General features: G+C 42.6%; 2 protein-coding genes across 6 annotated transcripts in view; both read left to right on the forward strand.

Moving 5' to 3' along the window:
• The window catches only part of RABGAP1 (RAB GTPase activating protein 1), a 69,069-nt gene that overhangs the window by 33,303 nt on the left and 9,766 nt on the right, over positions 1–26,000 (forward strand). For all 5 annotated transcript variants that reach the window (XM_062641405.1, XM_062641403.1, XM_062641401.1 and 2 more), the window contains 6 exons: positions 17,590–17,703; positions 18,443–18,517; positions 20,531–20,656; positions 21,047–21,190; positions 22,579–22,620; positions 22,941–23,069. In XM_062641405.1, the coding sequence (XP_062497389.1) occupies positions 17,590–17,703; positions 18,443–18,517; positions 20,531–20,656; positions 21,047–21,190; positions 22,579–22,620; positions 22,941–23,069 (630 nt within the window). The remainder of the gene's footprint in view (positions 1–17,589; positions 17,704–18,442; positions 18,518–20,530; positions 20,657–21,046; positions 21,191–22,578; positions 22,621–22,940; positions 23,070–26,000) is intronic.
• GPR21 (G protein-coupled receptor 21) lies at positions 953–12,072 on the forward strand. The gene is made up of 2 exons (XM_062641412.1): positions 953–1,050; positions 1,439–12,072. Exon 2 carries the CDS (start codon positions 1,821–1,823, stop codon positions 2,865–2,867), a length of 1,047 nt encoding a protein of 348 aa, XP_062497396.1. The 5' UTR covers positions 953–1,050; positions 1,439–1,820; the 3' UTR covers positions 2,868–12,072.

Below are 26,000 nucleotides of genomic sequence, written 5' to 3' on the forward strand. Positions count from 1 at the left end.
GAGGATTCCAGTTTCACACGGCCTTTTTGACAAAGGGACTTCAGTTGCTGATGAGTCTCTTACTGGTTGGATTGGTTCAAAGACCAGCTCCCATGATGAGGTTTTTCTGGTTACATGTGCGTGATGGTATTGGCTTATGGTGTGTGTACAAGTGCTTGTGTTGGGAATCTCTTGTCTGTTTACTCTCTGGAATGGCGCTGGGTTGTGTAGCTTGTCTACTTTGGTGTAGCTTGCCTCAGGATTGTCAGGGATAGCGATGCCTTTGTCTTCTGTGTACATGTATGCCGGAGGTGCTTCCCTACCTGGAGCAACATCTGGATGAGCAGTAGGATGCAGTTCTCAGCTTTGCCCTTGGTTTCAAGTGTCTCCTAAGCAACAAAAGCTACACCTAGGAAAGACACATTTAATAATAACCTGGTCTAGTGGAGGGTGTCCAAGCCCCGTAGCAGGGGGTTGGAACTAGATGATCTTTAAGCTCCTTTCCAACCCAAACCATTCTGTGATTCTATGAATAACTATTTCCCCAAGAGGGCTCGGATGGAAAAGCCTTAAATTACGACTCATGGTTTGAATTCACATCCTTGCTTGGACGCTTGCCGTTTCCCTGGCCGAGAGAGGTGCTGCGAGGAGGAGCAGGGGTGTGCGGTGGGTGTGTGTCTGTCTGTCTGTCCGAAGGACCAGGGTGTGTGTGTGTGCAGGTTGGGGTGTGCAGGGGCAGAGCCCGTGGCGGGGAGCAGGGGGACCCCCCCGGATGCTGCGGGTCGCGCAGGGTGATCTCTCCCCCCCCGCCAGCGCTTTGCCCATCGCGTTTTGAGGCTAAACCCGCATTTCCGAGGCTGCGGCCGGCGCTGCCTTTCCCCGGGGGGCTGCGGCCGCGCTCCCCGCGGGTCCCCGCCGGCGCCGCGCCCTCCGCCGCGCTCCTGCCCGCCTCCCTCCCCTTCCTCCCCGCCGTCCCCTCCCCCCGGCTCCGCATCGCCGCGGCCGGAGCCCACGCCAACCGTGCCGGCGCTCGGCCGAGGATGCTCCGGGGCTTTTGTCCCCCCGCGGCAGGTAGGGGCCGGGGCGGAGGAAGCGGGGCTGCGCCCCGGGGCCGGGCGGGGGGCGGCCCGGGCGGCGGCGGGGGCCGGAGCGGCGCGGCCCGGGAGAGGCGGCGAACAAAAGCGTCGTGCAAAATGGAGCCAGGAGAGAAGGGCTGGAGCCCCCTCCCCGCCGCGCATCCCTCCGCCCGCATGGACGGCGGCAGCAATTGCCGGGAGGCTGCTGCCGCCCCGGGGAGGGGACGGGAGGGACGGAGGCGCCGCGGTAGCCCGGTGGGGAGCGGGGCGGGCGGCGGCGGGGAAGCGCTGTAGCAGGGCGTGGGGAAGAAGCGGGGCGATGGAGGTGGTAGCACGGGGGGAAAGGCGGCTCTGTAAACCACTTTGCCCTTCTCTTCTGTCAGCCTTCGGGAGCACTCTCGTCCTGGGTCGGTGAAGGTTCTTTCTCCCTCTTTTCCCCCAACCCTTCATCCCTCCCCGGCGAGGCAGCCCGCCCAGGAGGGCTTTAACATCAGTCATCTCCTTGCGGTGGGTGAAGTTGCTGCCATGCCCGCTGCTGGGTCCCGGCGCACCGGGAGTGGCGGGGAGCCGGATTTACCGGGGAGTTGTGCTGCAGACAATGCACAGCAGCAGCAGCAGCAGCATCTGGAGCAGCCCTGGGGACTGGAGCTCCGGTTTTGACATTGCTACACACACACACCACCAGCCGCAATGACAGCAGCTGCCTGGAGTGGCTGCAGGCAGCAGGCAGGAGCATGAAGTGAAGAGATCACTGCAGTGCTCAAGATGAACTCCTCCTTGGTTGGCAACCAGAGTGGCCGGCCGTTCTGTCTCCTGGCCATTAGCTATTTGGAGACCATCAATTTTTGCCTCCTGGAAGTGGTTATTATTGTGTTCCTCATGGTGCTGATTATTTCGGGCAACATCATTGTGATATTTGTCTTTCACTGTGCACCTCTGCTGAACCACCACACCACCAGCTACTTCATCCAGACTATGGCGTATGCTGACCTCCTGGTGGGCGTGAGCTGTCTGGTGCCTTCTTTGTCTCTGCTGCACTATCCTATTGTTTTAAGTGAGTCCTTGGTTTGCCAAATCTTTGGTTATGTGGTATCAGTGCTGAAGAGCGTCTCCATGGCCTCTTTGGCATGCATTAGTATTGACAGATACATCGCCATCACGAAGCCGCTGACCTACAACACGCTGGTGACCCCATGGAGACTTCGAATCTGCATACTGATCATTTGGCTCTACTCCTGCCTGGTCTTCTTACCCTCCTTTCACTGGGGAAAGCCTGGATATCACGGGGATGTGTTTCAGTGGTGTGCCAATTCCTGGAACACCGATCCCTATTTTACGCTCTTCATTGTGGTGATGCTCTACGCCCCGGCTGCTTTCATCGTCTGCTTCACTTACTTCAACATCTTCCGCATCTGCCAGCAGCACACCAAGGAGATCAACGAGAGGCGAGTGCGCTTCAGCTCTCAGGATGGGGAGGCTGGGGAGGCACAGCCCTGCCCGGACAAGCGCTATGCCATGGTTCTTTTCCGCATCACCAGTGTCTTCTACATCCTCTGGTTGCCCTACATCATCTATTTTCTGCTGGAGAGCTCCAATGTCTATAGTAACCGCGTTGCGTCCTTCTTGACCACTTGGCTTGCCATTAGCAACAGCTTCTGCAACTGTGTTATTTACAGTCTCTCCAACAGTGTCTTTCAGAAGGGGCTTAAACGGCTCTCGGGGGCTATTTGTGCCTCTTGTGCTAGACAGAGGGTAGCTAAGGACTCCTCTACCTCTAGGAGCAAAAGATCTTCCAATGGATGTCATGTCTAAGACTCCTATCAGCTGGACTGGGAAGTGCAGGGACAATTCCATAAATAGCAAAAATAAGTTAAATATGATTTTAAGATGTCCAGATTTGCAAAAAGGTCTCTGAGAAATGCTGCTGACATAGAAGAATCAGGAGCACATATCAGTGTGGCTAAAAAATATTGCTGTGGAGGAGGCTGTGGAGTTTCACCTCCATATTCATTTTTAAGAATAAAGCTGTATCTTGACACTTACCTCTCCAGCTGGTGTGACTGAATGGAGTGGGTGTCTGAGAGCTTCAGCAAAATGTAGTCTTTCTTACAGCTTTACTAGGTTCTTTTCAAGATTCGTGCTTCACATGTAAATGATAGATCTGAAGTGGAAATGTCACAGTATATGGTATATCACAGGGATTTTTTTAATATATGCCAAAGTATATTGACACAGTGTTCCAGCATCGTAACAGAAGGGGCCAAACAGTGTTGTTTATTCAGTGCTATCTAGACAGGACTTCTAGAACAGCAGTGACCAGTGTGAACATTTGAGCGTGACCTTAGGGTCCTACTGAGCCGTGAGGGCAGCGATGCGAGCCGAAGTCCTGCGCTTAGGAGAACTGCCCTGGCTTCCCTGCCTCGTTGCTCTGGTAGGAGGCATGTGTGCCATCAGAGCACAGCATCTGCATTTCCCTGTTTGCTGGGAAGGAAGAAGAAAAACTTGGATCAGACCAAATTTAGCAGTTAAATAAAATGTGTTTGGATAAGCTAAGAGAAAATACGTGTTGCTTTATGATACCAGAGTTGTGGCAGCCACTTGAGGATGATGCCAACATGTGAAATTATGCTCAAACCAGTGGAGAAATGCCACAGTTTTGTATGTGGAAATTTTCTCAAGAACAACTTTAAAAATAACATGTCCCTTTTTTTTTTTTTTAATCTAAATTCTTCTGATATTTTACATACTAGAACTTAAGGGGAAAGGAAAGAAAACAATTGTCTTCTAAACAGCTAAGGGAACTATGCTGTAAATTTAACTGTAGTATTTGAGTTATTCATAAGTGCACAGAGCTAAATCAGAGACATTTTTCTTTAGCCTTCATGGGATTAAAGATGGTTCGAATATAGCAAGAGCTAAATCCTGTTAGCAAAGGCATATCTAACTGGTCAAAGTCAGTGTCTGAGAAACAACCTCATTGACCACAGCTTTTTCAAGCTAGCTGAGGTTAAATCTCTGCGAGTACTGTAATGCTGTTAAGAAGGCACTATGCCCCTCCAATTGGTTAGTTTATCCTAAGGAATATCCTTGTCTTTTTACTGATGCCATACTGGAAAGTGAAAGTGAACCAAGTATTCCTGTAAGAACGGATTACAGCCTGTGTTGTCTTATCTCACCCTGTGCCTGGCACAGGGATATCCCCCACCACCCCTCTGGTTGGAGAGCAGGTTGCACACCGTGACCGTCCGCAGTTTATTCCCTTCCTCGTGCTTCCAGTGGGTACACTGGGCTGAGCCATGGGAATTCTGTGAGCTTGTGGGTTACAGGTGGTGTGTGCTGTTAAAGCAGAAATGGAAAAATACTAGGGAAAATGATGTGGGTGTTTTTGGGATTGGGGTCATTCTCTTGGCCAAAGGGAAGACTGTATTTTTGATTTCAGGTCTAACTTGTTACGGACCGAGATCATCCTCTTCTTAGTACCCTGTCCCTCCTGCAAGCATACACATACCCTCCTCTCTGGTGTGCTGTGAGCCCTGGCTTCTCATCTTCCGTGTGTTGCCCTGGAGGACAACAGTTTGTATCTCTGTCCTGTCACACATGGATTGCTACAGACCGTCCTCCTTGCTGCCCATCCGCATTACTCCAGTATGGTCTTGTGAGGCTGCTGGTGAGGAGAGCAGCAGGATGGCTGGCATGGCTTGTACTTGTCAGTGCTCATCGCTGATAGACATGAGTTCCTCTTACCGATGTGCATGTGAGGCTGAACCCCCTGCTGTTGCTGCCTAGTTTTGGCTTGACAGCTCCGTTACAAGGAAGCTTTAAGCCATCTCTTGGTCTGCTTTCAACATATTTTATCCATAGTTCAAACCTCTCAAGATAAACTTCCTCTATAGTTGATCTGAAATGGTAAGAACAAAGGTTGTCTAAACCCTGGTGCCTTCACCATGACATTTCTTGTTATCTTTTTGAATTAAGGCAGTATCTAGAGCCAGGGCTTATGCTGTGATCCCTGCACAGCCATGGGAGAGCTGATCTGTTTTGCAGAGCTCTCTCAGTCTGGGTTTTGGTTATAGAGACACAGACAGCCGTGGAGGGGACAGAGTGTAAGGGTGTAGTGAGTCATTTATAAGTGGTATAATAAGCTCACAGCACATCAGCTGGCTAATTGCTCTCGGGTGTTTTGCAGGTATTATGGCAAAGGTGGGCTTTGGGGGACAATTTAAGGGCTTTAGTCACTAATATCAAAGTGTGTGTGTGTGGTATTTTTGGAACAGCCTCTCAGGTAAACTCCCAATAGCTTTTTCTCTGACTCTTCACCTTATCTAACATTTCCAAGGCTTTGAAGTGATGCAATTTATAATTGAAATAGTATTTGATTAAACTTAATGGAAGAAAAGCATGTGCTAGGGCCTAAACCACTAAAAATGGCAGTTTCAGGGTTCGGTGGGAGCTGGAGAGCAAAGATTGTTGCTTTTTATTTTACATTTTCATGGCATGAATAGAGGGTTTAAATAGAAGCATTTTGTGCTAGTTCTTGAGAATATGGAAAATACTATAAAGTAGGAAGGAGTCTAACTCATGGCATAGAGATTTAACTCGAGACGAAGCAGTTGCTGCTTCAAGCTATAAGACTAGAATTGTACTTGAAGCGTAGTGTTTGTTGCAGATGCAGATGCATGCTTGCAGCTGTTGTTGCTTTGCAGCTAAGGTTCGCTTATAACATTCCTGACAGCCAGGCTTTTGTTCAGTTGCCTTACTCATCTCAGAGTCTTCATCAGCTCAGATGTGAGAGGTGAAAATCAGGATCTGGAAGCCTCCAAGACGAGTTGCAGCCAATTGATGCATTCAAGTTTCCTCCAGTGTTTGTACAGACACTTTTGCCTCAGCATCTTAGTGTTAGTGTCAAATATTTCTCTTTTTTTCCATGTTAATTTATTGATTTTTTAAAAAAAAAACTTTAAATTACTTTTGTCTCTAAGTTAATTTAATGTTGATCTAGGTTTGTCTGTGATTACATGTTTTAAATACTCACAGCATCTGAGTCTGTTATCTTCAGTGCAATTGCACAGGGTGAATTTTGTTCACAGTGCCAACCGTGGAAGAGATGATTGTGAACTACATTACCTTGTTTGCTCAGCAGACCATTAACATCCTTTGTCATGCAGTTAACACGAGGCACAGTAGGTCCTTTTCATCACAGTCTGCACTATGAATTGTTTTCGGCAGCAAACTTTCCAGTTGGATCATTTTCATCCCTGTATATATGAAACTAATCCTTTCTTGGCTATATTTGTATGCAAGTGTGCCTCGTGCTTTCAAAATTGGTATCAAGAGCATTGCACAGAGAAATGCCACACCGAGGAGAATATAGAAATCACATCTTCATAAGAATTGTGTGTTGTGATATGATTTAAATGAACTAATTTTGAAGTTCTATCTCAGATTATAATTTCTTTATTATTTAATTAGGGTTATCTGCCTCACTTTCCAATTAAGCTGCTAGAAGGTTCAATTTGCAGTTCAGTGGCATGTTTGTAGTACCATGGGAAGGATTTCTATATGCACAACTTCTCAGAAGGTGATCGTTTGCTTCGTGTTGGTTTTTTGCTTTCAATAGAAAGTTTACTGGATGTTTAGTTTATGATTATATTATTATTTTCCAAATAGATTGGGAGAAAATCTGTGAAATACTGTTTTATTTTATAATCACCAAGTGACAGGTTTTTTTTAACTTAACAGTATCTTTTGTGTGAAACGAGTGTTTTGCTGTTAGGTTTGTTTTATTAAATGTTACCAGTTTCTGCAGTATTTTTTATGGGTTTTAGGGGGTTTTGTACTTGTTTTTAAGCTTCTTATCACTCCGAAATCTGTTTCTCCTTGTGGGAATTCTGTGTGCCAAGGGGCAGTCATGAATATTTGTCACAGATCTTTGACAAGAGGAAAGTGGTCCAAGGTACTGAGGCACAGAGAATCACAACAGGGGCACGAGGTTGTGCAGAGTCTGGCTTAGAGCAGACCTGGATGAGGATTTCCAGATGTCAGACTCATGCTGCATCTCTATGGCGTTGTTCTTTTCCTGCTCATACAAAGGTTTTACCTGTAAGAAGTCCTAAATTTCATTAGTTTCTGTTCTGGAAAAGACGCTTCCAAGGCCTGTGTGTGGTGCGAGATGGAAACACTCAGTATTTAATCAGCGGAGTTTTCCTTGTGGTGTTACCAAGTGCTGTGATGATAACGTGTACTGAACCTTCATGAGTCAGGTAGTCTGAAACATTTCAGTCTGATCTTGCTCTACATCAGGGTTTGAAGTTGGCAGAACTTCTAATTCAGGTTGGTGCTTTATAAAACATATTTCTTAGGGACTAATATCTGAGCAGAGGAGTCTACCTTCATACATAACAAACAGAAGGTGCATTTAAAATTCTTCCATTACTTGATTCATCTAGTATAGTTAATTTTAATAAGAGGAGGTAGAGGTCTTGGAGGGCTTTTGTGTTGTTTCAACACATTTTTGGTTCTGTGTACTTGAAGCACCTGCTGAACCATTTGCCTGACCTGGCTCTTATTTCGTTGTTTAGTTTAGGTTCTTCCTAAAGTTCTTCCCTTTTATGACTTTGCAGAATACAAAGACATGTCCTTTCTGTGGTGTCATTCAGGATAGACTTGGATTTTACCTCACTACAACACCATCTGAAGTTGGCAAAGCACATGTTTGTAAGTGATGTTCTGCTGAGATCCAAGAGGTCTGCAGGCCTCTGTGGTTTTTATACTCAAATGCAGGAAGAGTCGCTATCTTCCCTTCTGCAAATTAAAGAATGGACACTGCAAATGCTTTCAGGCTTCCAGGAGGGGAGAGGCTGGGCCATGACGGTGGAGAAACACCTGAGCTGAGTCCATTTGTTCTGGTGAAGCTGCGCTTCCTCCCTCCTGTCCAGTTGGCATCTTTAGTTCAGTCTGTTTTCTGCTCTTCTCTTTCCCTGCCTTTTGTTGAAATCTAGAGCTCTAGAGCATGGTAACATAGGGCTTTTTTCATCTTTCATATTATTTATGCTGTGAATACTGTAGTTTGTATGTGGCTGTAGTCTCAGGTCAGTGTATTAGATCTGTTACTTTGGGACCCATAAGACTTCATAATAGTGTGGGCTTGAAATGCATTTGGTGGAGGTTCCCTTTGGATTCCCTTTGGATGTGGTGTGGTGATCCAGCTCCTCCATTTCCGTACAGATAAAATGGGATAATACCAGCCTGTGTCACGGTTGGCCATCGGAAGTGTTGAAGCAATGGGGACATGATCTGATGTGATGCAGTTTGTTCAGCCAGCTTCTCACCTGGTTTTGTTTCTATGACAGGTGAGGTGCTCTGTGTCTGCAGGCAGCTTTCTGATGGTTCTTCACTCAATATTGACTTATGTCACCTTTCAGTTTTTATTGCCATTGCAGAGTTTAAAACAAGCCACATACATTTAGTGGTGGTTGCAAATGCAAGTGTTTGTGGATTTCACCCCCATCTTCTTTGCATCTCTTGAGCTTTAGCAGTTAATGAAAATGTTAACCTAAGTTAATGTTCCTGTATCCTGATCCAGGTTGTTTATTTGCAGCCTTTGGTGTGCTTCAGCAACCTGTCCTGTCAAAACTGAATCTCTAGCCAGTGACTTTGTGGATACTTAAACAGAAAAACAAGAATCTTTGGTTTGTGCTGAAGAGGTTGAGGGGGAGCTGATTGAAGGAGGTGCAGGCACTGCTCTGGGGGGAGACAGGAGGCCAGGTCACTGTGGGACTGTTGAGAAGCAGCAGCTTTATTTGCTGAAGAAGTTTTTAGAAGTGCTGAGTTGGATGCACATTGCATTAGGATGTAGTTGGAATTTTGGCCAGCTCTTGCGGTACAGCACGAGGGTACCCCTGGGCTGTCAGGAAGGCAAAAAGGAGTCCAAACTTCTTGCTCTGACTCCTTTCTTTTATGGATTTGTGAGATGAGGATAGCAGTTTTGTGACTCAAAGCTTTGGCTTCTCTCTGGTGGTCACTGCCGGAGTCGTTTCATTAAGAAGCTAAACAAATTGAAGTAACTCCTTGTAAAGATGAACTCGAATCTTGCTGTGCATACGTGAGTCATTCTTACATGTTAACACCAGTCACGTGATACGAGCAATCAGATGCTTAATAAACCAAGTCATTGCTTTTATGGTAAATTGAAAAAAGTTCTTCTGGGATTTCAGCTGTAAATGAATCCTTGAAAATCAATAATTAGATTAGTAAAGGATGACATTTTAATATGCTGGCAGGAATATAGAGGGATTTGTCAGGGGAAGCAAACCCAGACTTTGCACTAAAGTGGCTTAGGTATATTTATAGTGCTAGTGATTTTGTGTGTGTGCGTGTGTGTGGAATCTTTGGACTATTTTAATATGATGTAAGGCTTTGAGCTTTAGCTAACTCGAGTTGCTCGTTTGATGAAGTTCCATTAGTACCACACTGTGAAGTATTTTTAAATATTAGCATTACTGAGTATTGAAAGTATTTCATAAAGACATTTTTTAAAGACATTTTCTGTAGATGCTGTCCGATGAATTGCTGTTCAGTGTACAAAGAAATAAAACCCTGGAGGGCTGTAAGGTACCTGCGTGTTTCTGATCACCTCGGGTTTGGAGGCGTTAGGGATTTCTTGAGGTGAAATTGTCATTAAAACCTACTAAAAATAATGGTGCAGTTAATCCTTTCAGATAACAGGAAGCAGCATTACCTCCAGCCACGCTTTTGAACTGTCTGAAAGGATTTGCAATCGCATACGTTGTCTTCACAGACTTCTGTCTTCAGAAATGCTGTACAGCACAGTGTTTTGCAAGGTCCTATGCTGATAAATTTCTCTCCATATGTAACCTTTGAAGCTACTTTCTATTGTAATTCTAGCATGTAAACACTAGATTCAATTTTGTATTCCTCTAATGAATGCAACAGGATGGAAACGAGTTTGCAATTGCTAATGATGAGCTTTTTTACTGTTCTTAATACTCGTGGGTATGTCTTTTCTTCAGGGATTTCAGAATTGTCTTAGTACCTTTTTTAATTGTTTTGTTCTTTCCACATGCTGTTTACAATGAAACTGCAAGCATGGGAGGCTGTGTGTGCATGTGCTTTTAGGTTGCTGTGCTGAACAAAACACAGTGGAGCAATCTTACTTTAAAGGATGCTTGCTTTTCCTTGTGTGCCACCCGTCTCCTTACACCCTCATGGTAACTGGTACAGCAGAAGCCACTGGTGAGATTAGTTCAGTGTGTTCGGTGGCAATTTCACATTTGTCAGAGGGTTGTTACAAGGAGTTTTGAGTCCAGCTCCTTACACGAGTAGCGTTACAACTGGTAGTTTATTCCTGAGTGTTAGTGAGAAGGCAAAAACCAGACAAAATCACAGGTAAGGATGTGTACGTGTGTGTTTGTCAGAACTTTGTGCACCTTTTAATGCTGGAAATCGTTTCGTATTAAAAGATGAGGAAGAGGTGTGAGTGTGAAACCCCTGCTATAAAGAACTAGGGAAAAAATCCACCAAAGCAGATTAGAAAAGCAAACAGGTGAATTAGAGCCAGTCCCACCCTTAAGACTTTCTAATGCTGTGTTTAATTCTGACACAGTGGGGAGTATCAGCGGCTGGGGCTGTGTTCCTCGATGTTCCTCATGTCTGCTGGGGTTTGCCCTGTTCTGAACTCTGCAGGAGAAGGGGAGGGGGGTGTGTTGGGGTGCAGGGCAGCTGAGGAAGAGTTATGGTGGCTCCAGAATATGATGTATTTTGTGCCAACTCAGAATTGCTGTTGAAAGACAGGGAAGAAGGGGTTCTTCTCCCCCGTCGTTTTAATAGACATTTCTGTAGCTGATTTTTTTGACTCAGACTAATAATAAGCAGAACTACAGTTGAGCCAAAAACGACAAATGTTACTGATTTAAAATAATACTTGCATATTTTTCAATATTAAATGGAACGAGATAAATCGGAAGCATGTAAATATCTGATTCTCAATCTTTGCGTAATTATTTCCAAGAGGTAATTTTGCTATGAGCTGTTAAAACTCAAAGAAATGTATTATTCCCTTTGAGATGATCTGTACCCTGCTGTGTCATACGTCTCTTGGCTTGTTTCCTTATTGCTGTAGATGTATATACTTATATATATGTGTACTCGGTGGCTGTACCATTACTGCCATGTTAAATTGCTTGCTTTAAAATACATATGCATATATATGTAAAATACGTATAGGTATTTAAAATACATACACACACCTATATATGTAAAATACATATATGTATTTAAAATACATATACCCACATATATATGTAAAGTACACATATATATGTATTTTAGCCCAGGCAGTTCACCATGGCAGTAGTGGTACAGTCACACAATTTAGGGCTTTGTACAATATGTAATTTTAAGGGTGTCAATGTGGTTCTTAGCGGATTTTATAAACACTTTTCTGACCCTGTCATCAGCACTTCCCATCCTCAGAGAAACTGCACATTCTTCAGTGATTGTTCCACTGGTTCCATCTTTTTTTTGTCTGCCATTTGTTCTGGATTGATGTAATCTTGATACTACTAAACTTTCAAGGGCTGTTGACCCATTTCACATAGCCTAGGATTGCCTGTTCTCCAAATGTATGGATCATGCATCAACAGTACTAAGTAGCCTTACTGTTTTGCCTAAAAGCCTAGCTAATTTATTTACTATTCTCTCTTTAAAGAGAGGTCTCTGGAAAGGGGTAGCATATTTTGGGATGCTCCTTCTCTTTAAAGGGAAACTCAGACTTTGAATAGCAGTACTTGTTGATCAGTGATATTATTGTAGCCAAAGGATGCATGGGTGGTTTAATAGGAAGTTTTTTGCTTCACGTTTCTTGATGAGATGTAGTGTTCTCCAGAGCTGTGTGAAGAGTGTAGTTTTTTATTCTGAAATGCACTTGTACACTTTATTTGAACGGTCTGAATGGATCATGAATACATTTAAGAAATAAATGATACGTCACATGTTTTCACGTCTTGTCTCGCATGACTTCTGTGTAGCTGTGCCGATAAAGGTGGGTTCCTATGGGAGTGGGTGGGGTTTTCTCCTCTTATCTTGATTGCTCTAAATAGTCTGGCTTGTGCGTAATTGCCCAGAGCAGGAAAACCTTCCAGCGTGCGTTCCGTGTTTATGCTTTATCCATACATGATGCATGGCACTGTGGGCAAACTCCTCTCTATAATTTTCCTGTGGGAAACTTGAGCCCTAAAAGGAAATGAACACAGCAAAAGGGCTGGGTATCACAAGGGATTCACTTTTATTTTTAGAATTGCACTATATTGCCATATTTGGACTGAAAGTATGCTGTATCAATGCACTATTGTATCAAATTGCAGCTCACCGTTCCAAATTGGTCTAAATTATTCCCTTTTTTTTCCCACAAATCCTACCCATTTGTGCATGGGAAGTGCTAACCCCGGGTAACACGTTCTGTGGGCAGCATTTCTTGTGAGGAGTTTACAACTGCCTTGCTTTGAAAGCAGGTTTTGTGTTATTTCCTGGAGGACTCACTAACAGGTGTAATTCTTCTTAGCAACACCTTCTCACAGCGGTTTGCTTGCAGACAAATGCAGGAAATGCACCCTGTGTGAAAGTCAGTCTAAATATGAAGTCATCTTGGGAATGCCACCAACCTGCAGAACAGACCTGGTGACACAGTATCCTGCTGACACTGAAAATAGCTGCCAAAAGACCTTTATAATATTTTCAGACCTTCTCATAATGTACAGATCTGCTCAAAATAGCTTATTTCCATTGTGCAGTGTTACCCTTTGTGCTGCCCATGAATGGTTTAGAGAGTTTGGGCTTTTTTCTGTTTCCAACCCTAACTATTCTATGATTCTATGATTGCAATTGGTGAAGCCGTCAGCTGGCTTGATGCCCTCTTGACTCGCTTGTCTACACCTTGCAACAGCATTCCACGTGCTGCTCTGACCTTCTTAAAACATAATTGCAGGGTGAAAATCAATCCCATCGTGTCAAGAGTGGGAATCCAGCAGTTCAGGTTGTGGTGGATGTGTTGGGAAAGTCACCCCTGTGAGCAAACCTCCATATTTTGAATCATTTGAATCACTCTGGGGTTAGGGTAGGGAGAAATCTGAGCTTCGGAGCTCAATGTTTTCCCATGTTTATGTTGATTTTGAGGTCAACCTGTCTCTAGGTAAAGGCTTTTGTGTTTTGTGCCCCCACTGGATTTCTTCATCCGCCTGGTGCGACAGGAGTTGGGCTTTGGGTGTCAAACTGTTTCCAGCAGACAACTTCCTCTGCTTCTCTGGAGATTTCTTATCCCAGTGATGTTTTTTTTTCATCACAGATCTTGTCCCTTGAGCACTTCTTTGCTGCTGCTTCTTCATCCTCTTGGGTTTATGGAGGGGCTTAGGAAGAATAAACCTGAGCTGCTGATAACTACAAGCAGATCAGCCCCATGAAGAGGTACTAGGAGCTTCAGCTCTTCCATGTCTTTCAATTGTGGCTTAAGCTACAGAAAAAGCTTCTAGAGTTACACATTCTCCGTCTGATCGAGTTTCTGACTTCATGGTGTGGTTTGCAGATGCTGGGAAAATCATGAAAACACAAGGGAAACGTCTTCTAACTGTGTCCAGTTCAGGAGGTGGGAACCAGTATGCTTTTACATGCAGGCTGGTACAGCAGATGAGCTTTTCTGTGCTGCGCTGCGTCCTGGTTTCCATAATTACACATGTAGCTCCTTTCTAAATCAATTGCAAAGGAAGACTTCCAGTATAACTCCCCTAGTATTTTAAAGCACATAAAAGAGGGGGAGGAAGGGTATGTTATTAGTCTGAGCATCCACATTTTCCTGCTTTCCTTCAGAGCTGCAAACTGTTGAGAGAATTGTAATCTTTGCTGCACTTGCCTCAGTTCTCATGGCTGTTTTCCATGCTGTTTTCTTTATTACTTTCTTTTTCTTCCTGTCATTCTTAGCTTTCTATTTTTCTATCCCAGTTTGTGAAGGGTGTGGGTTCAGAAGGGTTTCCTTCATTTCCCAGTCCCCTGAAAGCATGAGAAATTGCCCATTGAGCCAATTCTCACAGCAAGGTATAAAAATAGGAGTAAAGAAAAGGTTACACAATGCTTGGATTGCAGCAGTTTGTACTAATGGGGAGATTTCAAAGCCATGGGTTGAAAAACATATTTTAAACCTTATCATTTCCGTTAATTTTTCTCTCTCCAAGCTGTGCTTCAGCTGCAGGAACCAGTGCTACAGATTACTTGAGGAATTGTACTGAAACACAGGAGTCAAGTGCTGAACAAGTCACGCAAAGCCAGAGAGAGGCCACTAATTAGTTCTCTTAGTCATAATGAGTGATTTGTTTGAGAAGCCTCTCCTAAGAGTTTCCAGCCAGATGCTTTGGTCTCTGCTATTAACTAAGTGGATTAAAAGACAAGTGGATTTAAGCTTGTTTTGCCATTGCAGCAGAGCACAGGTAATACTCTGAGATAAACCCACTTGTTTGGTACCACCAATTGCTATTTGCAGTGAACAGTAACTCTGCTCCTGCAAAGCTGAGTGCTTTAATTCAGCTTTGCGAGCCTTAAAGAAACTAAAAGTTGTCCCTGAGACTGTATTCACATGCTTTAAAGTTCTCAGAATTGTTTCTGAACGTCGTCTTTCTCTACTTGCAAAACCAGCTGAAGCCAACAGCCAGACATTCTTGTACTTGTCTTTGCTGACTTGAAAGGCTCCCATTTAGATGAAATTTGTTTAGCGTTGGATTTTGTTTCTGATTTCCTTATAATGGGATGGACCTCCTTGGCATGTTAATTATTATCAAATTGAAATGCTAACAGTACTTTTGATGTAATTTCCAAAACAGCCCTGTAACTTGATTCTAGCGACAGTGTAATGCTTTCCTAATGAAATGTCTGTATTAAGCCACAGAGAGGAGCATTAACCTTGGATTAAAATCAGAAGAGAAAATGAAGCACACTGTGGTAATTCTGTTCTTGTTGTTTGCAATATCATTTTGTGAAGAAAAAGAGCAGCTGAAAGCTGCATTTCATTATCCTCGCACTGATTATATGATGTATTTCTGTGCTATCTGTTTTACTTCTAACCTCTTTTCTATTTGTCTAACAGAAACTTGGGCTATTTGGATATAGTGAACCTTTGCTTAAAAACAATCTCTTCTGTTGTGCTTCTACAGAGCATCTTGCATGTTTGCAACGTTAACCTGGACACTGGTGAATGGTGATTGCACATGTGAAGAAGACTGGCTTTTTTGTGTGTTCAGTCCCTGCCAGGGGAGCCACCTCACAAGGGAACCTCTGACCCTTTCACTAGTGATGGTGCTTGATAACTATCATGGCATCTTCTCAGATGATTCCTACTGCCAAGCTCTTGCTCTCATTAGCTACTCAGGAAAGTCATCTTTGAAACAGTGGGAAGAGGAACCAATCATAGGCAAATCTAAATACCTACAGACAAACAGAGGGCTTCAGTTTCTGTTTGATTTTGGCAAGTTGGATAATAGCTATGATTATGGTAATCAGCTAGAAAATAGCTGGGTCCTGACTGCCTCAAAAGGTACAAGACGTGGTGAAACATCCATGCAAAATCTGGAATCTGCTTAATCAGGAAGCACAAAATATGGCATAAAATTGTAGGAATAGTTCTGAAATGGCAGAGGTCAATTGAGGTTGTTTTCATTTGACATGGTGAGCACAATTTCAGATTCAAGAGACCTGCTGAAGTTGCCTATCACATGCTGGGTGAATTAAGTGTTTTAAAGACAGCTTGGAGTGGTTTCTGTTGTACGCTAGTCACAGAATAACTTGGATTTGGAAGGGACTTCTGGAGCTCATCTAGTCCAACCGGCTCAAAGCAGGTTTTACCAGATTAGGTTGCTCAGAGCCCTCTTGAGTTGAGTCTTGGACATGTCTGATGATGGAGATTTACAGCCTGTTTCAGCAACCCATTTCCATCACATGGAAGAAGCTGCTTAATTTTCTTATTTGCATAAATGTTCCTTGTAAAGTGAAGGGTTTGGGATCTGCGTCAACTCTTTTGACAGCTATTTTCTGTGTGCCCACTTAGTGGGTTTTTCACTTGTGTCACTGTTAGGTGTGAGCTTTAAAAATACATACTACGTACTACTGGGTTTTGTGCTAAAGGAGGCCGTGTGATGGGTATGAGCTGTTTCCTTTGGCTTCCGAAATAAGCAAATTGCTTCATTTCGCAGTTTTGCTTTCATTTTGCTACTGGGGTGGGAGAGTGTTCTGTTTTCAGTGGATATCCTTCCTTGCAGTGCTGTGAGCTCTGACTTCAATGACTAGGCTCAAAATAGTTTCAGTCTGAGGTGAATGAGATGGATCAAGAACATCTCACTCGGTCATTTGTCCAATACTGACAGAGACCGAAGAAGACCTTGGTGTGGGAATGGCATCTACTGGTTATCCCATTAGGAATGTGAATCTGTTCTAGAGGGCAGATTAGGTTTAAGATGGACGTTATTCGCAAATGCTTATGGTTTCTTGTTCTGTGCTTGACACAAACCTCTTCCTTCTATGTTCTGGAAACCATTTTTCTGGATACCTCTCCAGGGTAGGACTAGGATTCCTTCTAAGTCACCATCCTCACAGGGCTGTTTGAGGCCGGTATTGCAAGTAATTTCATGGAGATGGCCTGGTGTTTAAATCACACAGTTAAAAGTCTGTATTTAATTGTTCTGCTTTGTCAAATTCCTTTCATCTCTACCAGGAGTTCTCACTGCCTTTTGTGTAGGACTCGCCCTTGATGCGTTTTCTTGGTGTTTCTTCCAATTGGTCTTTTCAGTCCATTGTTCACATTTACTGGTTTTCCTAATTGTATGCAGCTTGTTATTGTTCAGCTCTTCAAATGTCAAAGGCATCTGAAACGGATTGCATCAGAGCAAAGTAGGAAACGAAGTTCCACCTTCCTCATACTGAAATGCTCAGCTCATACAGGCGACTGTCCCTGCATTATATCATGTTTTACTGTACAGTATTGTCTTTCTTGGGCTCATATACTCAGTTTTCTACTTTTCTATTGTCTAATACTGTGGAGGGGATGAAGAGTGGTTTCTCCAGCTGAACCTAAGGGACAGAATTTGGACAGTACCATGGAGCTGCTTGCAGCTGACTCTTCCTCTCCACAGATGTGAGAGAAAACAAATTTGGCCAGGGAGTATTTGCATTCAGGAGTCTCCAAGGGAAGGCTGCCATGTGCATTGCAATGTCCTGGAACACTTGTCTGTGTGTGTGTGTGTGTGTGTGTGTGTGTTTTTTTTCTGCTACTCACTGACCATTCCCAGATGTGCTTCAGTAACCAAATCCATCAAGATTGAGATCTGGAGCTGCCAGCCTGTATCTGGTTGAATAGCCTGGGGTTTGTTAAATTTAGAACAGTGCGCAGAGCACAGCGCCAGTCTCTTAACTCTCAGGCCCAGCATATTGTAATTGATATTCTTTTGATGTGTTTTCATTTACTTCTTTGGTTTTTTCCTAATAGGAGTCTCCACAAGACAGTGCTATCACCAGAGACATCAATCGAACGTTCCCTGCGCATGATTACTTTAAAGACACTGGGGGAGATGGCCAGGACTCCCTGTACAAAATATGCAAGGTATTCATTTAATTCTTCTTGGCTTGTTTTGGTAACTTGCATTTAACATCAGTAACAGATGTAACTGTTACCTGAGAAGAGTGTGTATGTAGTACTGTTAACTGTACTATGGGGATAGACTCTGGCACTGGAGTCAGTCTGGTTCTTCATTGTAGGTGTTGAGTTAGTTATAGTGCCATTCAGACAGGAGACCTGAAGTAGTAAGCCCTTCTGGATTCCTGAGCACTAAGGTGTTGTACTTGAAGGGATTCCAGACATGTAAGCCTGAATCACAGGGCAAATTATATGCTATGATGGAGATGAGGGCTAATTCCATGCTGATAAGAGCAGCTCACCTTTGGCTGCAGCATGCTCCCTAGTTGTCAATATTGTCTCAGTCATACTGGTGAAGTTAGGGATGTGTTGTAAGCTTCCAGCACTCTTTCTTCTGTGTCCCAAATGTTTCTCTCTTCCTAATGTCCCTGTAGCACCTGTTCAGAGGTAAAAGCACTCAGATGGTTTAATACACTACAGCCTTCTTGGTGCATCACCGTAACCAGCTACTGCTACTGTATTGTGGCGGTATAAATACCATGTTCTATGATGCTATGGTATACCACAGCTTGATTTTCATACACGTTTTCTTGTCACTGGAATGGCAAATGATGCACCCTGTGAAAATGTTCAGTGCAGTGGTTTGTTTTCTTTGTGCTTGTAGCTCCATGCAGACAGTGTGTCTGATTCTTGATTCTTCCTTTAGGCCTACTCTGTCTATGATGAAGAGATTGGCTACTGTCAAGGCCAGTCATTTCTTGCTGCTGTGCTGCTTCTACATGTAAGTGGTGGGGATTTTCCCCATATTTGGTTTAAGCTTAAAAATAAAAATTGCTCTACTTGCCTACAACAAATGTTGGTAACTCCTGAACTACGAGGGTCACGTATCCATTTGTATATTGGTCAATAATAATGTGATTTTAGACCCAGAGGAGTCCATTGGTTAAAACTTACTGCGGTATTCCCAGTGACTCCTGTCTGCAGTCAGCGTTCATGTCACTGTGTTCCTGTTTCAGGACCCCTTCCATCTGAAACTCTGCAGTCAGTTTACCAGGTCTTAGAGCTTTGAACTATGTGCTGTGTATCTGGGCTGTTTTCTTCTTGCCTGAGCTTTTGTGACTCTTGGCTTGAGGGGTTAGGGAAGGATCCAGTGACAGTTGAATTTTTAAAAAGATACCAACTTCTGCTTTTTAAAAACTAATTGTTGTTGGTAGCAGTGATCTCATCAGAGGAACATCCTTTGATTGCTGTGTGTTGGAAGCAAGAGAGGTTTATGGTTACTCTATATTGGAAGTAAAACTTTTAGATTCGCTCACCCTTGGGAAACAGGAGAGGATTAGAAATCTGAACAAATTGTTTATAGATGGTTCTGTGTCAGAGTTAACATCTGCTGTTTGTCAGGGTTTCCATTCAAACATGAGGAGTTGAAACCGAGCAGAGTTTCCAAGGCCAGTAATGTTTTGAGGTTTCTTTTTCCCAGCTGCTTTTTGGCGATGGTTGCTACTGTAGGGAACTAAGTCTGAAGACTTCTCGGTAGCTTTGAGTGGCAGAGGAAGTCTGGTCTTCAGTGGAGGATGTTCCATCATGTTGTGAAGTCAGTGAAGGATATAGAAGAGATTGTAAACTCTCTTCTTTCGAAACAAAAGCCAAATCATAAATGATGACAACCTTTTAGTTCCTTGTAGCTGTAATCTGAAAGATTTACTTGATGAGCAGTTAATTCTTTAATCAGATCAGGAAGGGTGATGCTTTCTGACAGGAGGACTGGTCACTTTTACTGACACAAGTGCTTTCTTGTAGCTTTTTCATTGTCACAGGTCCATTTTTTAATTATCCTTTGCATAGAGAGACTGTCTGGAGTAAACCAGGTTTATTCTGGAGTTCTTTAACAATAGCTGTTGCTTCTGTGAATAATGCATGCATTTCAAAAGGCTAGATTTCAAATAAGGATCTTTTTATTTGATTCTCTTTGAAGTTAGCCCTCAGAGTGTGGCTGCTGGGGAAGATAAATATTAAAAAGAAACGTGGCAGAAAAGGAAATGGAGTTTCTGCAGGTCCTTCACTACCAGTTGGGGGAATGTCTCAGCAAAGTTTTCACTCTTAACAGACTCCATCTGTGGATTAATAACAGAATACTTGAGATGGATATTCTGCTCCTTACAGGAACAAGTGATTGACCTGAAATTTTGATGTCAGGCGAAAGTGTCTAAACACTGCTGAGCTTTCATGAGTGTTTCTGCAGTTTTTGGCAGGACATGGATATTGAACTTGCCCAAACCAATGCCGAGTTGTGATTTGTGAAGCTTCTCTTAGCAGTTACTGGTCTCTCTTATTCATGCCATTTAATAAATTAACATCAAATGTAATAATGTAATTTAAAAAAGTAAATATATCAGTGAGAATAAGAGAAAGATCCTGTTAGCATCCTCTAGTAATACTGCTTTTGTCTTTGGTACTTGGGTGACAAAGGGTTAGGCTGTTCAAAATCTGTAAGATTCTGATTGTGCTGTGATTTGGAACACAAGAAACTGCTTTGGTCTTGATTTCTGAAAGATGACTTTTTAGTTGAGTGATTGAGGTGGTTTATTCCACAGAATAAGAATGAAGTGCCATTTGCAACACTGGGCCTCATTTTGTCTGTTAATAGTCTTGTTTACTTTTAAACTGGATAGGGCCACATGAAAGAGTAGTGACAATTTAGCCTCTCTGTAAGAGGAGAAGGGAGTGAAGGGCAAATGGAACCAATATGAAAGACTGAAATGCTTTGTGGTAACTTCACTTTCCTCTCTCTCAGATGCCTGAGGAGCAAGCTTTCAGTGTTCTGGTCAAAATCATGTTTGATTATGGACTCAGGGAACTTTTCAAACAAAACTTTGAAGACTTGCACTGCAAGTTCTATCAGCTGGAGCGCCTCATGCAGGTAGGTGTTCAAACGTGCATCAAGTGAATGGATCAGGGCCTGCGATTCAAAACTAGCTATTTATCTTACATGTGGATAGTGTTTGTGACCTCTCAGTAAGGATGAAGAGTGAGGACTGTCCATATCAGAGGTTTTTTTAAGACTAGAGGATGTTGACTTGAGACCAGTCTGGTGATTGGACTCATTGTGAGCATAATCTAGTGTCCTCCTGAGCATTCACACTGGGACAGGCCTTTGCCATCCTTACAAGGGCATGGGTGGATCCATAAACCTGCCTTGTTGCACTGTTACTCTACCCAACTGACTTCTGTTACTTTGGGATTTAAGCTACAGTTCCAAAATAGTAGAAATTAACTTCCAGTATTTCTGTGCTGTGTTTTTTATTATTAGGAATACATTCCTGATCTGTATAACCACTTTCTGGACATTAGCCTTGAAGCACACATGTATGCTTCCCAGTGGTTCCTTACCCTCTTCACTGCAAAATTCCCTCTCTACATGGTCTTCCATATTATCGACTTACTCTTATGTGAGGTATGTGTTATAATTGGGGACTTGTACTGTGATCAACTTCTGACAGTTTCTCACTGTCTTGATTCATGTCCTTGTTACTATCTGTTCTTTCAGAGCTAGGCATGTGATAATTATTTTTATGCAGAAGTGTTATGTTTCTGCAGTGAAAAAGAGTTCTTGGCATTTTAAACATACAAATTAGGCGTCAAAGTCTGTGTAAAAGATTATAATCTCCTATTTCTTATAACACTGTTGAATCTCTGTGAGATTCTGTAGAGTGCTCATGGGATGAGAGTTAATTTACAAATACATGGATTCCTCTGTTGTGAAATTGTATTATACACAATGATGACTTATTTATTTACAATATTATTGCATGGAGGCCTTTGTGTATGAAATTGCCCAGCTAACTCTCATGCTGGTAATTTAACAACCTTGGAGCTCTTTCCTCTGGAAACTTGGAGTCTCTTTATATTTAACAGCATCTATTCAGAGAGCAAAATTCTTTACACTGCTATTTTGTATGTAATCATGTTTAGAACACTGTATTTGGTAGTATGCTGCTAAGTGATTTGAGTGAGAGCTTATTAAAATAAGTGAACAAGTCACATTTTGTACTGAAGCATCCTTGAGTTACTGAATGATTTGCTTTTTTACTCGCCGGTTACCATTATGCATCCATTCTTCACTGGGTCTGCAGTTGTTCCTGTGAAGTGCAGTTTGTCTGCGTTTCCTGTTCTGAAGGGTTTCAGCATTCATAAACCTCCTGGTCAATAGTCTTACCCTTTCTCTGTGTCTGTCTGCTGCTTTCTTTGTCCATGTGCCAATGTAAGAGAAAGCAACAGATGGTATCAAGAAAATCAGTTCTGTTTGTTTAGAAACACATTTTCAATTCATAAATAGTAAATGTGTTCATAGTGAAGTGTTAAGGATTTTCTTTTTATCATTGTAAAGTAATGGTGAAAGAATAGTGGGAAAAGAAAGACAGAATCTTGAAATAAGATGGGCAACGTGCCTTGCTTATCAAAGGTACCCCTTAAGAAGGTGTGTGCTGCTGACTATACAAACTGTGTGTATTCAATTGGACTTTACAAATAAACCACTGCTAATAAGTAGTGACAAAATACACAATAGTGCCTTCAGCATTTCAGAGTTTCAGACTACTGAGGAGGTTGTAAAACCTATGATGAAACATCGTTTTTCCACTCATATTTCAGTAAAGATACTATCCTCATTGTTTGCAAAGTCATTCTCTGGGCCTTTGATTTAATATAGCACCTAGTTTCACTTGTACCCTGGTTCTCCTTATCACAGAAACTAGACAAACAACAAACCCCACCAAATAAATTAATATCCAGGCTCACAAATACTGAGAAATTAATTTGTTTTGTCATTATTTTTCTCTCCAGGGAATAAGTGTTATCTTTAACGTTGCACTGGGATTATTAAAAGTGAGTATACGATGTTATATTGTGTTGTGCATTGTCATGCACCATATAAAAAATGAAGATGCCTGTTACAGAAATACTGTGGGTTTATTTTTAAAGCTAACAACTTCCTGTATGCCACATGCTGGTGCCTGGCATGGCCTGTACAGCGCAGTGCTTTGGGGCTGGGGTTGCAGAAACAGAAGCAGCCTGTTTGCAGAAGGTTAAAAAGCAGTTACGTTCCTGGAGCTTTACAAAGCTGTTGTTGCATCGTTGTCTCTGGGAATTCAGTACCTGTACAAAACCTGCTTGGCAGTGACTGTTTCTTCTCTCCTTGTCCCCAGACTACCAAGGATGATTTGTTACTGACTGACTTTGAAGGGGCTTTAAAATTCTTCCGTGTGCAGCTGCCCAAGAGATACCGTTCAGAAGAGAATGCAAAAAAGCTGATGGAGTTAGCATGTAATATGAAGGTAAAGATGTGGTGATGGCAACTGCAAACATGTTTAATGGGCACCATGGTCTGTCTCCATATGCAACTTGCTTGTCCGAATGCAAATACATTGCAGGTGCTTTAGTGAAACACAGTAAAGCCCCAAGAGTCTCAGCATGCTATGGGTCCACCTAGAGAACTCGAAACCAGAGTGGGTATCGGAAAGCAATAGTCAGTGCTACTAAAATCAGGCTACTGAAAAAAAACAACCTTAAATGACTAATGGTACTAATATAAAACAATTGCAGACAACTCTGCAGACCTCTAATGAAATCTTTCTCCAATAGTAGCTGTAAACAGGGTAGTATCTTTCATCAGGAGGTAGTGGGGAGGTTTCATTTAAAACAGAGTCAACAGAGAAACAGAATGTGATCTTTCAGGCTGTTTTTAATTGTGGGTGCATGTGATGTTTAGGTACTGCAATAGGGAGCTCTTTAAAAATGCACTGATGGATGTACAGATCTTCCAGGGACATGAAGGAATAGGATATGGCATGTAAAATTTCTTACAAGTCAAGCAAGGGAAATGACCTTGAGGTTTCTGTATTCCCTATGTGAGTTTTGAGTTGTCACTGATGTATGTTGGGGGATGGATGCTGCTTTTTTAAACAGCATTTTAAGTTAATTCCCTCTTCAAGACTACTTCACTCGTACTCTAGGTAGCTGAAAACAACGGGTTAATCTGTTATGATCTTTCTAGTCCAAAGAGGGTCTACTTTATCTGAAATTAAACAAAGTGCTGGCTAAGCTGTATGTTGTCTAGGGCTGCCACAGTTAGCTGAAGCCTTTAGTAATGCAAAAAAGCATTGTTTTCCATGAGCAGCCCATGCAGTATTTGCTTCCTTCTTGCCTTTTCATTTGGGTACTGGGAATAAGTGTTAAATTCTGGTTGGAAGCAGAGCTCTGAGGTACTGTACAGTGGTTGATGTGCAGGTAGTTGTGAACATTAACCTTTGTAAGTACTTTCTGCTCTCTCTGAGGGAGCACTGAGGCTCACAAGCTCATCTAGACTGTCTTATAGTGGGGTTGTCACAGCTCTGTGACTTCTCCCACAAACCACTGATTTGTTCATACAGTCAATGTTTAGGAAATCCTGATGATAATTAAGACATGATTTCTATAACAGAAACCATACATCACAGTAAAATGTGCTCTCTGATTCTTATAGAAGCCTTCTTTTGAACAGAGTGGAATCATAGAAACTAGAGTTTGCTGTGCACTGGAGAGATGCTGACTCATAAATGAATTAATCTCAGTAATTCCTGTTTTCTTACAGAGCTCTTTGAATAAATTCTTTTGAGCTCTCCTGTACGTTTGAACCACTGAGGTAAACTGTGCAGGGGTTTTTGCTTGATCGTGGTTATTGTAGGTTTCACTTGCCCAGTAAGCCCTATTTCTTAAATATATATCTATGTAATAAAATTTTTATCCTCTGCCATTAAGACTCCAGTTATATATAGCAAATACTGCATTACCTCATGACTGCAAGTCAATTGCTTTTCTAATTAGTAGATATAGTAACTAAAGCTTTATGTGGGCACTTGGGAATAAACCTTTAAGGTGACATTTCCAAGAAAAGTTACAGTGAGGAGGTTATTGATTCCTCTTTATGGATGTAATTATTTGTGTTCTAAAATGGAACACTGATAATTTATTTAGTGTATTTTAAGGAAGCTGTGATCTTTCTTTATAGTTTTGTGTAGACAAATGTTTAGACAAATACACTGGTATGGTTCAAAGTATCCTTTTTCCTTAAGATTCACTTAGAGGGATTCTTTGTAGCATCAGTACATAAGTACACAACTTCCCTAGTATGCTTCAAAGCATCTGGTGCTCCTGGTGTAGTACCAGTACACATAACAGTGTTCTGGTCCTAGAGTTCAAGTATATCTTATGTGAAAGTAGTGTAGAAATGATGGAATAATCAAGAAAAAAGCTATTGTAGCTCTCCAGTCATTTACCATTAGCCACAGATCAGATGTTTCACATGGATCTGGTTAGGGTTACGTGTAATGGGTGCATTTGCCTTTCACATTTCCAAATAGCACCGTGTTCCTCTTCCCACTCTGCCCAGATTCCCCGCATTGCCAGTGCTGTGTGAAGCAGTTAAAGCAAACAGTCTCCTCTGAGCAGTCCACAGCAGGGTTGTCCACTGCTTCCTTGAGTGCTGTGTGGCTTTGGGGAGATTAAGTGGGGAAAAAGTCCAGACTGCACTACTGGACTTCTCTGTATCACCTCCATTCGTGTTGCCCTGATGTGAGTGCTGCATATAATTGCTTTCTTTGACCTAAAATACAAGTCTTTTGCTGTCAGTAGAAATCTCCTGCTCTGTATCTGGAAGTGTTTTTGAGCAGAAAAGGGCCTGATGTCAAAATAAATCATTTATAGGAAGGGAGAACTAGCCTGGCTAAGGCATTGTGATTACAACAGCATTCTGCTGGAAAGGAGGTCAGGAAATGATCAGCTTGAGACAACACCGGCTTCTTAAAGTCACTCCTGAACATTGCTGTCAATGTTAACAGAGTTGCTGCTGCTTCCCGTGCCATGAAAAACTGTGGTGGGACTTGAGTGTTCATTTGTGCTTTCTGACACCACGCAAACCCAAGGGCCTTGATGAATTCCCCAGGACATGGTTCCCTCTAGGGCTCCAGTGGCCAGAATGAGTGACAGTAGCAAATCTTCTCAGGATCACCTCATTATTGGTATCCAAAGGCAAAACTGGTTTCATGTACTTGGGAAGGTATAAGATGAAAATGCAGTACTGTGCCTGCCTTTCTTTCCTCTCGGGTGGCTGGATGCCTCCCTTCTCAAGATCTAACCTTTACATAGCTTGAGATTTGGTGTATTGTACCCAGTAATTTGGGCAGTGTTTGAGCAGGGGCAGAGCAGTGAAACAACCTACTCAAGTTACT

This window comes from Pezoporus occidentalis, unplaced genomic scaffold (assembly GCF_034315485.1).
Source record: "Pezoporus occidentalis ecotype Australia unplaced genomic scaffold, CSIRO_AGI_Poc_V1 ctg68, whole genome shotgun sequence".
In the NCBI taxonomy this organism is placed as follows: domain Eukaryota; kingdom Metazoa; phylum Chordata; class Aves; order Psittaciformes; family Psittacidae; genus Pezoporus; species Pezoporus occidentalis.

What these genes read in the sequence shown, in the direction of transcription:
- GPR21 (XM_062641412.1), top strand. Translation starts at nt 1,821, where the DNA reads ATGAACTCCTCCTTGGTTGGCAACCAGAGTGGCCGGCCGTTCTGTCTC.